Below are 14,386 nucleotides of genomic sequence, written 5' to 3' on the forward strand. Positions count from 1 at the left end.
GCTGTTTATCCTCTCAGTTTCCACTTCTGCTTGATTTAAAAAAAAAAAAAAATCAATTGTATCTCTTTGTTGAACTTCTTATACATGTCCTCAAATTTCTTCTTGAATTAATTGTGGTTTCTATTTTTTTCATCCATCATTTTGAATTTCCTTAGTATTGCCCTTTGGGATTCCCACTCAGGCAAATCATTAACTTCCTGTTGTTTGTGGTCTGGTACTAGAGAATTACAGTCTTCTTTTAGAGGAGTCAAGCTTCCCTGTTTGTTCTTGTGTCTCATATCTCTGCATTGACTTTTAGGCTTCTGGTGGCATAGTCACTGCATTTAATTCTAGGCATGGCTTTTTATGCAGAGACTTTCCTTCAGAAATACTCTATATTGTCAGTTGGGTTGAACGTTTTAATTTTGGATCTGGGTGAGTGGTAGTGCAGCCTTCAGGTAACTTCTTCAACTGTATTCAATCAGAGTTGTCAGTGGATGTCTTTGTCACCTAGGTGGAGGGTCATTCAGCAGTGTCTGGCTGAGGTGGGTTTCTTGTTGGGATTCATGATCTGCTGTCAGTCAGTGCATAGATGTATACTTTTGTAGCAGTCCCTGGTAGGTCTGTAGAGGGCCACGGGCTCAGCTGATCCGGAACTATGCCTATGTGAATGATTCCTCCAGCACCTGTCTGGAGGAATGCTGTAAAAACAGAAAGCTGCTATTCAATAACTGTTGAGACCAATGTGAGCCAACAAGCTTTCACCTGAGCCTAGCAGAACTATCGAGGCCTGGCTTGGGGAGTGAGTGCTGCCTATGTTCAGATGTTGTGTCTCAGTCCTTCCATCTGTCCTAGTCTCCAGACAGCCTGCACCTTGGTCCCACCTGCATCTGAATGAACATTGCAGAATGCAGTCAGTGCCTTTAGGCAAAGGGACTCAGATTCTCTGGGTCCAGCATAGGAGTCTAGGCTCCAGTTAGCTGGGATTTGGGCCCTACCAGCACCTATGCTACCATGTGTCGTGTTGCAGGGGAGGCAGGAATTCTGTCATGTTAACTGTGGGCTGTGCAGGCACCCATGGGCTCAGCCTGCATGGGCCACGCCAGGCAGACAGTGATTGTGGGGATCTGCTACACTCCAGAGGATTTTCTGCTCAGCCAGTCTGCCTTCTTGCCTGGGGAGAAGGGTGTTGAGTGAGTTCAGATGCTGGGGTTTAGGTTACTCTGTCTGTCCTAGGCTCCAAGCTGCCTGTGTCCTGACCTTGCTGGTGCCTATGTGAGCACTGTAGAATGCAGGAAGCTCCTCCAGACGAAGGGATCCAAACTTGCCCCTTATAGTTCAGGGGTCTAGGCTCCAAATGGCTGGGATTCCAGTAGCCATGTAAGTATGTGGATGGCCCTGGAGGGAAGTGAGGTCCCCCATGGATTTGTCACCCTACTTCCCCTGGATGCAAAGGATTACTCAAAGCCCATCTCTTCTGACCCGTGAGAGACCACAAAGTGGTTAATCTTCCCAGGACTCTCAAGCGAGAGGCATCCCTTCCTTGGGAAATTAACCCCAAATTGGGGTTCTCTTCCTGCATTTATTTTCCAGACCAGGAAGTTACAGGAAGAGAACATAGGTGGGGTTATAGTTTAACAATATAGGTAGGCTGGTAACTTTCAGTGAAAGAAATAAGATGACATCCCAATAAGGCAAATAAGTGGCCCTATCAACAAAAGCTTGATCTTAGCAAACATACCTTCTTACAGCAATTTCTCAGTATCTTTACATAACAATCAGTAACTGGTCTGTCCTTGAGCCAGCAACCTTGCTGTGCCACAAATCTTTATCTTACAATGGAGACTTTGTAGCCTGAGGAAAATTTCCAGTCCTCTTCAAGGTCAATATTGGAAACTGCAAGGCTTTGAAAAACCAGGCCCTGTGAAGTACATTTGCTTTAAGAATCCTCTACAGTGAGGCTTTTGCTAAGTTATCCATTGGCCATGTGGGCACCCAAGGCCTGAGTCCCCATGGGTCACACAAGGCAGACTGTGAATGTGGGGACCTGCTGAATTCCAGCAGACTTTCTGCTCAGTCAGTCTGCCTGCTCACCTTGGGTGGAGGAGTACTGAGTGATTTCAGTCTCTAGGGTCTCAGTTTTTCTGTCTGCCCTAGGCTCCATGCAGCTTATGCCTTGGTCCTGCTAACACCTGAGAACTATAGAATGTTAACAGTGTCTCCAGACAAAGAGACTCAGGCACAGTCAACCCAGCACAGTGGTCCAGCTACCATGTACTTAGGATCACGGACCTGCTGGTGTCACTCATGTGACCATGTGGAGGGTCATAGTGAGAGCCATGGCTGCTACTAGTTCAGCTATGGGCCATGGGTCACTTCTTGATTCAGCTGCTGCCGGCTATGCAAGGCTGGCCACAAATGTGCAGAACCACTCCACTTTCAGTGCATTTCCCACTCAGCATGTCTGTCTGCCCACCTGGGAAGTAGAGAGCAAGTGCTGAATGAGTTCAGATCCAAAACTATTTGGAGACTACCCCAAGTAGGCGATCACTGGCATTTGTGGTTGTCATGGGAATTGTTGAGGTCTTTTCCAGCTTACCTTCTCTCTACCTGGTTCAAGGCCAGAATACTGCAGTGTGGCTGAGGCTGGATGCCCTGTTCTTCTTTCTGTGTTTCCATTTCTTCCTTCCACATTTCACAAGGATCTCTTCACTCTTAGTGAAATTTATGCTAAGTGAAATAATCCAGGCACCAGAAAGAGAAATACCACATGTCCTCACTCATGAATAGGAGCTAAAAAACAAATAAATAAATAAGTAGTAAAAATACAACAATCACAATAAAGAACTTTCAAAAGGAGAGAACATAACTGTGGTTACTAGGGGTGGAAATGTGGGAGGGGGAGAAAGATTAGTGAGAAAGTGGAAAAGGGTCACAAAGAATGATGAATGTACTAGTTATCCTGATTTGATCATCACATAGGTACATAGGTACTGATATCAATCTGTTTCCCACAAATATGTATAATCAGTTATATTTCAATAGCGAAAAAAATATGAACATAAACAACAAAAAATAAAATTAAATTAAAAAGCCCAGGGTCTCTGACACCTCAACTGCTGAAATTTACCAAAAATTTAAAAACGTAAAATGCCAGTTCTTCTCACTTTTTTTTTTTCAAATTGAGAAGGAAGAAGTACTTTAAAATCATTCTATAATGCTAGAATTATTCTGATAACAAAGCCATACAAGGACAAAACAACAACCAAAACAACTAAAGTTACACACTAATTACCTAACCTAATGAATGTAGAGGCAAAAACTATCAACAAGATGTTAGCATGTTAGCAAATTAGATTCAACAGAACATTAAAAAGATTATTTAATGTGATCAACTGGAATTTATCCCAGGGATGCAAAGATGATTAAACACATGCAAATCAATAAACATGATTCATCACATTATCAGAATTAAAACACAAAACTATAATTATTTTGATAGGTGCCAAAAAAATCTTGTGATAAAATTAAACAATTTTTATGATTAAAAACTACAAACAAATTAGATGTAGGAGAAATGTGCTTTCGTATAATTAAAGCCATATATGACAAAGTCACAAATAATATCACTCTGACTAAAGAAAAGTTACAGTTACTTTACTTAGATTTAAAGCAAGACAAAAATGCTATTCAACATTTTCGTGGATAGCCAGAACAATTAGCAAAGAGGAAGAAATTAAAGGCATCCGAACTTAAAAAAAAAATAAATAAAATAAACAAGTTAAACTTTTTCTCATTCCAGATAATACTGTCTTACATATAAAAATCTTAAATACTGCACCCCTGAACTGTGAGATATAATAAATAAAGTTAGTAAAATTGGAGCACACAAAACTAACATACACGACATAGTAACATCTTTATACTCTAGTTAACTATCTGGAAAAACAAGGACAAGAACACAACTATATTTATAGTGGTACAAAAAGGCTAGGAAAATATAACCAAAGAGCTAATAGATCTATACAATAAAAAACATAAAACATTCATGAAGAAAATTTAGAAAGACTCAAAAATCAAAAGATAGTTTGTGTCTGTGGATTGTAAAACTAAATATTGTTCAAAAATCCACACTACCCAAAGCAATGTAGACAGAAATGCAATGTCTATCAAAATATCAAAGAAATTTCTCAGAAAAACAGAAAAAAAAGTCCTAAAATTTGTATAATCCCCCCAATAAAACAGAAAAAGAAAAGCAATCTTTCACAAAAAGAACAAAGTGGAGGGGTTACCTCACCTTACTTTAAAATATACTACAAAGCTATAGTAACCAAAACAGAAATGGACTAGTATTAAAACAAAACAAGGAAACAAAACATGAGACAGTATGGAGAGACTCAAAATAAACTTATTCATAGCCATATGATTTTTGACAAACGTGCCAAGGACACACAATGAGAAAGAAGTACTGTCAAATGTGTTGGATATCTACCTGCAGAAAAAATTAGACCCCTGTTTGTGACCTTCTATTAAAACTGACTCAAAGTAGATAAAAACTTAAGTGTAAGACTATAAACTATAAAAATATTACAAGACAATGCAGGGCTGTGCCATAAAGTCTTGAAGAAAATTCATGACATCAGGCTGAGTAATGATTTCAGGGATGCGTCTAAAAGCAGAGGCAACCAAAACTATAATAAACAATTGGGATTACATCAAACTAAACTAGCAAAGGAAATCAGAAGAGTAAAGAGCCAATCTACAGAATATAAAAATAAAATTTCAAACTATAAATCTTATAAAGGTTAACACCCAAAATATGTGTATATAACAACCTTTAAACAACTCAATAGTAATAAAACAAACACCGAATTAAAAATAGTTATAAGAGTTAAATGGACATTTCTCAAAAGGAGACATACAAAAGAAAAACAGGTATATGAAAATAATGTTGAGCTTCACTACTCATCAGGAAAATGCACATCAAACCCAAAATGATATATCATCTTGCTCCTGCTGGGGTGACTATTATCAAAATGGCCAATAAGTGTTGATGAGAATGTGGAGAAAAGAAAACGCTCACACACAGTTTCAGTGGAAATAAAATTTAAGTACAACTATTATATAAAATAGTATGAAATTTACTTGAACTATTAAAAGTAGTAGAACAAAATGGTCAAGGAACAGACTAATTTGAATATATTTAAAGAAAATGTAATTAGTATTTTGAAAAGATATCTGCAATCTCATGTTTGTTGCATCACCATTTACGATAGCCAAGACGTTAAATCAAGGTAAGTTTTCAAGAATGGATAGATGAATAATAAAATATGGCACATATTCACAATGGAATACTATTCAGCCATTAAAAACAATAACCTGTCATATGCAACAACATGGATAACATTGCAGGAAATTATGAGTAAAATTTCAGAAACAGAAATACAAATGCCACGCTATTTCAGTCATCTATGGAATCTAAATAAGAAGTTGCACTTCATAAAAATAGTATATAGAATGGTGGGATACATTGTGCTGGGACTGCAAAATGGTGCAGCCTCTATGGAAAATGGTATGGAGGTTCCTCAAACAATTGCAGATAGATCTGCCATGTGGCCCAGCTATCCCACTGCTGGGAATATACCCAGAGGGATGGAAATCATCAAGTCGAAGGTACACCTGTTCCCCAATGTTCATCGCAGCACTCTTTACAATAGCCAAGAGTTGGAACCAGCCCAAATGTCCATCATCGGATGAGTGGATACAGAAAATGTGGTACAACTACACAATGGAATACTACTCAGCTATAAAAACGAATGAAATAGTGCCATTTGCAACAACATGGATGGACCTTGAGAGGATTATATTAAGTGAAATGAGTCAGGCACAGAAAGAGATAGGGGGTTATCCCAGGTGAGGTTCCATGGGTTTGATTTGCCCGTGCTGTCCTCTCTTCAATGCCAGTTCCAATGGGCCCTAGCCCGTCACAATCCAGGGGTAATGACCTGATCAATTTGTGAGTTTTCTGGCTCACTCCCTCTGTAACAATTCCTTTCCTCATGTCCTCTTCGATGAGGTGTTTCTTGTTACTCTTTTACAGTGCACCGTGCACGTGAGGATGTCCCCGTACTCGTCCATTCATATCCTCAGTCTCTGCTTCTCTCTCTCTCTCTCTCTCTCTCTCTCTCTCTCTCTCTCTCTCTCTCTCTCTCTCTCTCTCTCTCTCTCTCTCTCTCTCTCTCTCTCTCTCAGTGTCTGTGTCAGTGAAACGGTGTCACCTGATCTCCCTAGGTGTATTGTTCGATGAGTCTCGCGTCTTCTATGCCTGCCTGTCAAAATTTTCAGTTCAAGATGTCCATAGCACTCTGTGTCACATGCCCTTACTGCTCTTTCTCTCATCTTGGTCACCATTATTCTGCAGCCCGTCTGAGGGTGACTTAGAGATCTCACCTTGTTTCACTGAGATAAAGGGAAACTCTTTCATACCTCAATGAACCAAGATGTTTCTAGTAGGTGGTTGATTGATTTCACGTGTTTAGGCTTCACGGATTGCTTTTGGTGGTGTAATGTCCAGATAAGACATACACTTTAGGAAAAAAAAGGAGTGACTCTTACAAAGAAATCAAAGAGGGCGTTCACATTCGACCCAGACCAGGAGGCATACTAAGAAATGTTCGCTCCTGGAAAAGAGACCAGTAATGACAATCCCAAGAGCATGGACACTTCCCGGGACAGCCACTCTCATGCGGTGTCCATGAGTGTGCAGTGCAAAGTCTCCATCGGTCAGGAGGGGAGGATTCCTTCTCTTTTCCTCACTTTCAGATGACCTAATGCTTCGACAAGCTTGCATGACTCTACTTCCCTCAAAATCCCCTTCCTGATATTTACCTAGACAGTTTACATTTCTGCATGTCAGGAGCAAAGGAGAACATCTCAGAGCTCGTTGGCTCCCAGGGGCCTCCTCTACGTTTGTTATAGAAAATAAAAGCCACTGAAGACATGGGCTCACACAGCAGCTGGTGTGAGGACACTCCCAGGGAAGTTCAGGGAAAACCATGGGAACATGTGAGCGTCGTGAAGAAAAAGTTGGACTCAGAGGCTGATTGACCAGAGAGTGCTTGAGGCTCAAGCATGGTGCCTGGGGACAGGCGGCATCGAGAAAGAAGGATGTGGTGGTACAGGTGTACTAATTGGTGCTAATCTGTCATCATCAAAAGGGTCGAAGGACAGGTAGGACTTCACATAACTTGGTCCCAGGCAGTTTTTACTGTGTACTTCATGTGCTCTTTGCCCTGGTCCCTTTCACCTTGCCTCTTTTGCAGGAGGTAGCCCGGGAGTCTACTTGTGCAAGTGAAAGTGCAAAACCAGGTTACCAGAATAAAGAAGGAAGGGCAGAAAACACAGTTGTGAAGCAAGGGGGTGCCTGTGTACAAGTCCATCGAGACACTAGAAAACAAGACAGTGACATCAGTCACTCAACACAGCCCATGGGGAACCACGATCGGTACCCTCTACCCAACAGGGAGGGGAGTAAAGAGAAAGATCACGAGGAAGAAGGGTGTAGGAGATCTGGACGACACCCTTGACCTACCGACCCACTATACATACCGAAGAGAGGAACCTACATTCCTGCGCATGACTTCCTTTCTTCCAAAGCACAAACGGCCGGTGGCCATCTGCCATTGGTAGAAAGGAGGCCACGGCTTGCTCTCTCAGTCTCTGGGAAGGCACTGCATAAATGTGTGCATGCAGGCGGACGGACATTCTGCTGAATCAATTCCATTGTGCCAGGCACTGAGGAGGAGTGGGTCTGATACTTGCAGAGACAATCGTGCACTATTTCTGAGACCCCTAATTTTCCTAATCCTGAGGGAGGGCTTGCAGTACTGCTCTCTGCCTCTAGACCCGATGAAATCCAGCGCGGCATCATATAGAGCAACACATGGGCCCGACCCTCAGAGAACCTCATTCTGTCTGTGGGCTGGAACTGAAATACCCAGTACTGTCCAATGCGCCCACTTCGTGTCCTTAAGTACTTTATGTTGTCTGGGTTCGGTGCCACACAAGACGCAGGCATGGACTTTGGAGTGGAACACTCATTGGACTTTACAAAGTGCAAACCGGCTGTGTGTGTGCACTGCACCGGGCAAGCTTGGAGGGCTTCCTAGAGACAACGGCCAGGGTTCGCAGGCGGGGCAGTTGTGCCCCAGATGCCTGAGTACGGGAGGCGGGGCCATCCTGCGTGACAGCCACTACCTCTTCATCCATTGGCCGTGGACCAACAGTAGATGGCTGGGCGTGGCTGGGTGCCTTGGCGCCATGAAGCCGGCAGAGCGGGCCAAAGTCCTGCGCATGCGCAGAATGCCGTGACCGACCGCGAGGCTCCCGGAAGTTCTCAGAGCCGGAAGCTGCCTGTGGCTCGGCTTCTCTAGCTGCTGCTGGGGGTGTGCAGCTCAAGGCTTTCGACCTTGCCTACCCGGCGCAGCTGAGCCTGCTGAGGACCAGGGCAGCATGGCGAGTGAGGCGGGCTCCCGGGAGGAAGGGTCTTCCGCCGAACACTGGATAAAGGTAGGTGTGGGAAAGGGCCCTGGGGAGGGAGGGGCCGGTAGGCCTCTTGGGGAGCAGCCGCCAGAGGCCAGTAATGGCGTGGGGTGTGCGACCCTGGCAGAGTTGGGTGGGACGCCCGAGGAGGCCTCCTGGACCGGGGTTGAAGCTGTGCAGGAAAGCGAGGCCTTGGCAGAGAGGGAGGCGGCGGCGACCGGGCAGGAGGTGGCGCCAGTTTTGTTTGAGGCAGTGGAGGTGGTGGAGGTCGCTGTGGAGGAGGAAAGAGGAGAAACCGGAAGAGGCTTGTGAGGAAGGAAAAGTCGACGACCAGGAGGATAAAGAGCAGGAAGACGTGGTGCTGTGCTTGTGGATGTAATGGCGGTGGCGGAGGTCGTTGAGTGGCAGGAGGAGCAGGAAGAGAAGGGGAAATCCGAAGAGGGACAAGGGGAGAGAGAAGTCGAGGAGCAGGAGGATGTGGTGCTTGTGTTGGTGGATGTTATTCAGGAGGTGGAGGGAGTTGAGCAGGACGAGGAGAAGGAGGAGCAGGAGCAGTGGAAGGGGGAGTGGGCGCAGCACGTGATGGACGGTGAGAGGGTGGTGTAGGAGCCTGACAGGGAAGAGGAGGAGGAGGAATTTGAGGAATAAGTTCAGGAAGAAGACCTGGGGGAGGAAACTCTGATGCAACTTGTAGAGCCTGAGGAGAAGCTTGAATAGAAGACCCCGACACAGACTCTGTGGAGCCCCATGTTGTCCTTATCCCCTCTGTAGTCACTGGAGGCCCTTCAGTTAGAGTTGGAGCCCGTGAACAACCAAGCCAGGAGGGCCTTTGCTCGTTTGAGGCAGAACCTGGTGCAGAGACGCAGGACTCATCTCGGTCACCGAAGGGCCATCATCCAGGGCATCCCTGGCTTCTGGGCCAAAGCCGTATCCTTTTGAATCTCGCTTTGTACTGACCAGTAGGAGCATGGGCAAGGGTAATAGCAATCGATCCACGGGACAGCTCAACATGAGAATATACAGGCTTTTCTGGCCGGTTGCTCAGTTGTTTAGAGAATGGAACTGATAGCACCAAGGACCAGTGTTCCATTCCTGTACTGGAAAACATCTACTTGGGGGTTGTGGGGGAAGGTACAGACTGAGGGAAGACGGAGCTGCAGCCACACTCGTGCAAATACAAATACTTATGGCACAGAGACACTAACTGGGGCGGAGAATTAGAAGTCATTCTGGATCAGTGTCGTGAATAGCACAAAGGAGTTCTCATGTAGAAAAGGTGTTTGAAGGACAGGCTTTGCTGACAATAATGCTGTAGGAAAGTGTATGAATTCCCACCCTAGTCAGTAAGAGCTGATAAAGTGCATACTTAGATACAAGCAGATTCACTTTTGCCCCTAGTACATCAGGGACACATAGAGCTCAGCATCCCTCAGAAAGGAGCCCCTCCCTGTGTCAACGTGGACAGTCTCCCATTTAAGGCCATGCAAGGCACCCATTGCCTTGAGTGTGTCTCATGAAAGGCAGGGAGGGCACGGTGCATAAGGTGTGGGAGACACAATGTGTGAGGTGTGGGAGACCCCTGCGCAACACACTCTCCTAGCTGGTTATACATGCTCAGTTGCTTCTAGCGCCTACTTCCGTAGCATGGAAAGGCTCCTTGACCTGAGGCAGATTGTGAACCACCCCGAGATGTTGGCCATGATCAGCGATGAAGATGAAGACTTGCTTAGCTACATGATCGACTTGGAGGTCAGAACTAGTGAGACTGAGGCTGGAAGGTTGAGCGGGGAAGGATAAGAGAAGCAATACTTTCAGGCAAACAGAAAAGGGTAGGTGACCTGAAGAGAAATTTTAACCTTCTCCACTTTGTCATGACAGGTGGAGGAAATCAGGCATCCCATTCACTGCTGCAAGATCATGTTGTTCTTTCGGAACAACCCGTACTTCCGGAATAAAGTGATTATTAAGGAATATCTCATTAATGTCACCGGTAGGAGGTGGATCCCAGGATGGGTAGTGAAGGTGTTGGGTTTATCATCGTCAGCATGCTCCAACCCCTTCCTGTATACTTTTCTTCCCTGCAGGATACAGGGCATCTCATTCCACTCCAGTTCAGTGGTATCAGGATTATGAACATGAGGCTTATAGCCGCAGGCACCACAACAGCAGTGTTAACTTCTTCAACTGGTTTTCTGACCACAACTTTGCAGGATCTAACAGGATCGCTGAGGTAGGGCCTCACTGCGAAAATTCAGAAATGACCAGGGAGGGTTCCCAGCCTTCTTGGGAATGGTGTCTGAACCCTGAGCGGTCCTGTCCTGGTTCCCCTAACAGATCATCTGTAAAGACCTATGGCTCAATCCCCTGCGGTACCACATGAGGATGCAGGTGCCTGGACAGGGAACCGAGAGGGCAGGTGAGCAGCTCAGGAAGTAGGGGCTGAAATGCATGTTTTTAGGTACCTGGACACTCATTTCACAAGTGTAGAAATTGAAAGACAGGGAATGACACAAACCAGGTCACCCAGGGCATCAAGATGAAACAGGAACGTTGGAGAAACTGCACTGCAAAACAAGTTATAGCTGGGGAAGCTTAAGCCCACTGCACTATAGTCAGTGTCCGGAGTCGTTTGGACAGAAGCAAAGCTCAATCCTTTACTTCTCTGAACTTAATTCCATGACAGCCAACCCCACCCTCAGTCATTTCTCCACCCCCTTAAATTTTGGCTCATCAAATGTTCCTCCTTTCACCCTTTCCACAAAAGGCTATGAATATTTGTACAGTCTCTCATTCCTTTCTCTCATCAATTTTCCATTTTGGTAATCAGTGTCTTTTAATTTTCTTGTTTATCTCCTTAGCTTATTCTACTCATACAGAGAACACTGGCAGTGGGGCAGATGTTACGGAGAGCAATTTCTAACACATGGTAAGGGGAAATTGAAGAGGTCACAAACGGGGAAGGGCTAGTTTTTCCTGGGCAGGACCTTGCATAATTAAAGCAATTTTTAACATTTTTCAGAGAAAATGAGTTTTTATGTGTGTTTGTGTGTTTTAGAGTATTCCAAGTTTTTGAGTTGAATATCTCGGAGCATCAGACTTTACCTAAAAAAGCAGAACTTCTAAAAAGTGACTTCAGATACAGTGTTCTCATGCTCAGGATTGAAAGAAAAGCCGGTCAGGTGATGAAAAATGCAGACAGCAAGACACTTGGATAAAATCGGATTGGTGTGAAGGAGAAATAAACACCATCAAACATATGTGTCTCTGTGTGTGTGCTTGTGTACCGGATTGGGGTGAGATTCTACATAGGTCAAATCCATGTGGGATTTTTAATTCTTTGTCCAGGAACTGTCAGTCTGTGGCGGATCTGGGCTTATAAAGTTGTAGAGAGCAGATACACAAGGTTTGGGATTCCGTCTGAGGACTTTTTTTATTCCTTCCCCACAGAGCAGGGGGTTGTGGAGAAAGAAGAAAGGAAAGAGAAACAGTTTAGTTTGACACTTCTTGTTTTTCCCAGGAATGTGAGGGTTGTTCAAGGAAAGGACCTAGTGATTACAGAAGTAAGATAATCAGGGTGAAATTTTCTTGCACAGGGCTCCTCCAAATATCCTCTCTTGTGCGTTAAGAGAATTCAAGGTGGAAATATTAAAGTTCGTTTCTCTTCTGAACCAAATGTCATCCTTAGGTAGATGAATGCACAGTGCTTTGCTGGGACAATCAACCTGTCAGGGCCAGGCTTCCCAGCAACATTTTAAGAAATGGGAATATATGGTATATGAAGGGACTGTGGGAAAGGACACAAAGGGATGAGGGAAGGCACTGAAGGTGTGGCTTTGTTTCTGGCAAAGGTGACTAAGTGAAAAGATAAACTTTTGGGAAAAAGCGGGTCTCCTTGTAGTTGTATGTGAGTCCCGTTGTTTTTCCAGGTGACTGAGTTTGGGCAAAAAATATAAACAGAGCAGGGAGGTGGAGTGGTTAAATATACAACTGCTAGACTTTCACCCATGTGCTGTCTGTCCCTAGATGATCCTAGATGTAGACATTATTCTTAATATTCCTATTTTCAGATGGTCTAAGCTTTTACCCAAGACCCTGTGTATTAGGTGAAGATCCCAAAATGTAAATAGGTAAAGCCATTATGAGTACATTCCTTTCTTGGTATACTCCAGTGAGAATGTTGTCTTAGTAAATGATACCCCACACCGTATTAGGAACCCAGAAACCTTTCATTTTCTGTGGTGTTTTCAGCATGTTGTGCATAAGGTTAACATAAAAGGAAAGAACGGGACAGGCTTTCTAAGCAACTTGGTCCATCTTGATCCAAACAGCAGGAACCTTTTCCGGTGCCATGTACTGCTACCTATCTTCCATTGTGCTTGTAAAAGACAGCAGTTCCAGAAGCCCTGCATGAGAGCAGGTCAGCAGATTTCTGTGTGCCCTTTCCTGAGTATTTAGCTGCAAGTTTAGGGGTCTTACTTAGCGTTTAATGAATGGAGAAAAGGTTAGGAAAGGGTTCTCCAAATACTTATCTCCCGCTAGCCCTTGGTTGCCAGTTTTAACTGTAGCTGCTCTTGGAGTGAAATGTGAGGAGAACTTCCATGGAGGGTCTAGCAAAACCGTAGCTGTCTACTGTTGACTAAACTGCGATTGCCTAGTGGCTTGGTCATGTCCACCCAAGAGAATGCAGCTTCCTGAGTTTCGTCCTTGACTCATAGGTGTAATTCAGTCATATTACTGCTTTCACATGGTCCCGCTGTTTTGGGGTTACCAAAAGAAGTGTGAAATTGCACATTTTCCCTAATGTTTCCTTCCATGGAGTATCAGTGCATGTGGGCCTCATAATCACATGATTAATTTGTGAGCATTCTGACTTGATATCTCTGAACCACATTTGTTTTTCCTGATGTCAGTGTCTTGGTATTCTCTGTTTAAAATTCAAATTGAGTGTCTGCATTTCACCAGGTGTCTTTCTCATTCTGTGTGTGAGTGTGTGTCTCTTCCTCTGACTCTGCCTATACTTTTATCATCTGATATCATTTATCCTTGCTGATGTAAACTGAACACTCACATCTCTACAGTGGTTTCAATATTTTCATCTCTTTGCTTTGCTATCTGCCACTGTTACCGTTTGTTCATTCATTCATATATAGTTTGTGTCTGAGTCTGTCTCCAAGTGAATTTGGCTGTTTTCTCCATTTCTGCATCAAATCCGTCTATCTCCTTTAACTGATATTATCTGTGAGTTATTTTTTGGAGTCACGGAAATGCTTTACTTATAGGCATAACTAACCTTGTTACATATTTAGAAACAGGGATAGCTTGTGCACTCACTGAATTTAACGAGGAGCATAAATCCCACTTGGATCACATAAGAGAGGCTTTCGGAAAAGTCAGTAACAACTACGCCTCCTAGTTGTGCCCTCTTTACCGCTAGCCCCCAAAAGAGAATGAACGCTTTGAAGGGAATGTGTCAGGTCGTTTTCAAGGGCGGGGGGGAATCTTGGGTTTACTTGTCAGGTTTACTTGTAAGTGTTCTGTAAACACAGTGCAGTGGTGAATGGAGTTGATGGTCACAGCCCCTCCAGTTTTTAACTGGATTATTCCTTTAATAAACTTACTCTATGCACAATTTCTTCATGATTTGTTTGTTCTAAGCTATTTATGTATGGGTTTGTCATTGCATGAGAAGGTGTCAAAAAATCTCTATTCTCGTTGACCTCCTGCAGAGAAGTGAGAGAGGGACATAAACTAAACAGGGCATTCAGAAAGGGCAGGTAACAGTGTGAGCCTATTCTGCCTACAGGGTCTGGGTGTTGAAGAAATGTGAGGGCTTCAGGAAGAGATAATTTGGTCTAAAGGCTTCTAA

At 44.1% G+C, this 14,386-nt stretch overlaps 1 protein-coding gene across 1 annotated transcript; it reads left to right on the forward strand.

Annotated features, from left to right (window-relative positions):
- Positions 1-6,694: 6,694 nt before the first annotated feature.
- On the forward strand, positions 6,695-10,935 carry LOC134369053 (testis-specific Y-encoded protein 3-like; the record flags this gene model as incomplete). Its single annotated transcript, XM_063085253.1, has 8 exons — positions 6,695-6,761; positions 7,302-7,304; positions 8,648-8,787; positions 9,292-9,447; positions 10,192-10,269; positions 10,399-10,510; positions 10,605-10,750; positions 10,855-10,935. Coding segments are annotated over exons 1-8 (783 nt in total), but the record flags the coding sequence as incomplete, so codon positions are not given.
- Between the last annotated feature and the right edge of the window lie 3,451 nt (positions 10,936-14,386).

Source organism: Cynocephalus volans, unplaced genomic scaffold, assembly GCF_027409185.1.
Source record: "Cynocephalus volans isolate mCynVol1 unplaced genomic scaffold, mCynVol1.pri scaffold_35, whole genome shotgun sequence".
In the NCBI taxonomy this organism is placed as follows: Eukaryota; Metazoa; Chordata; class Mammalia; order Dermoptera; family Cynocephalidae; genus Cynocephalus; species Cynocephalus volans.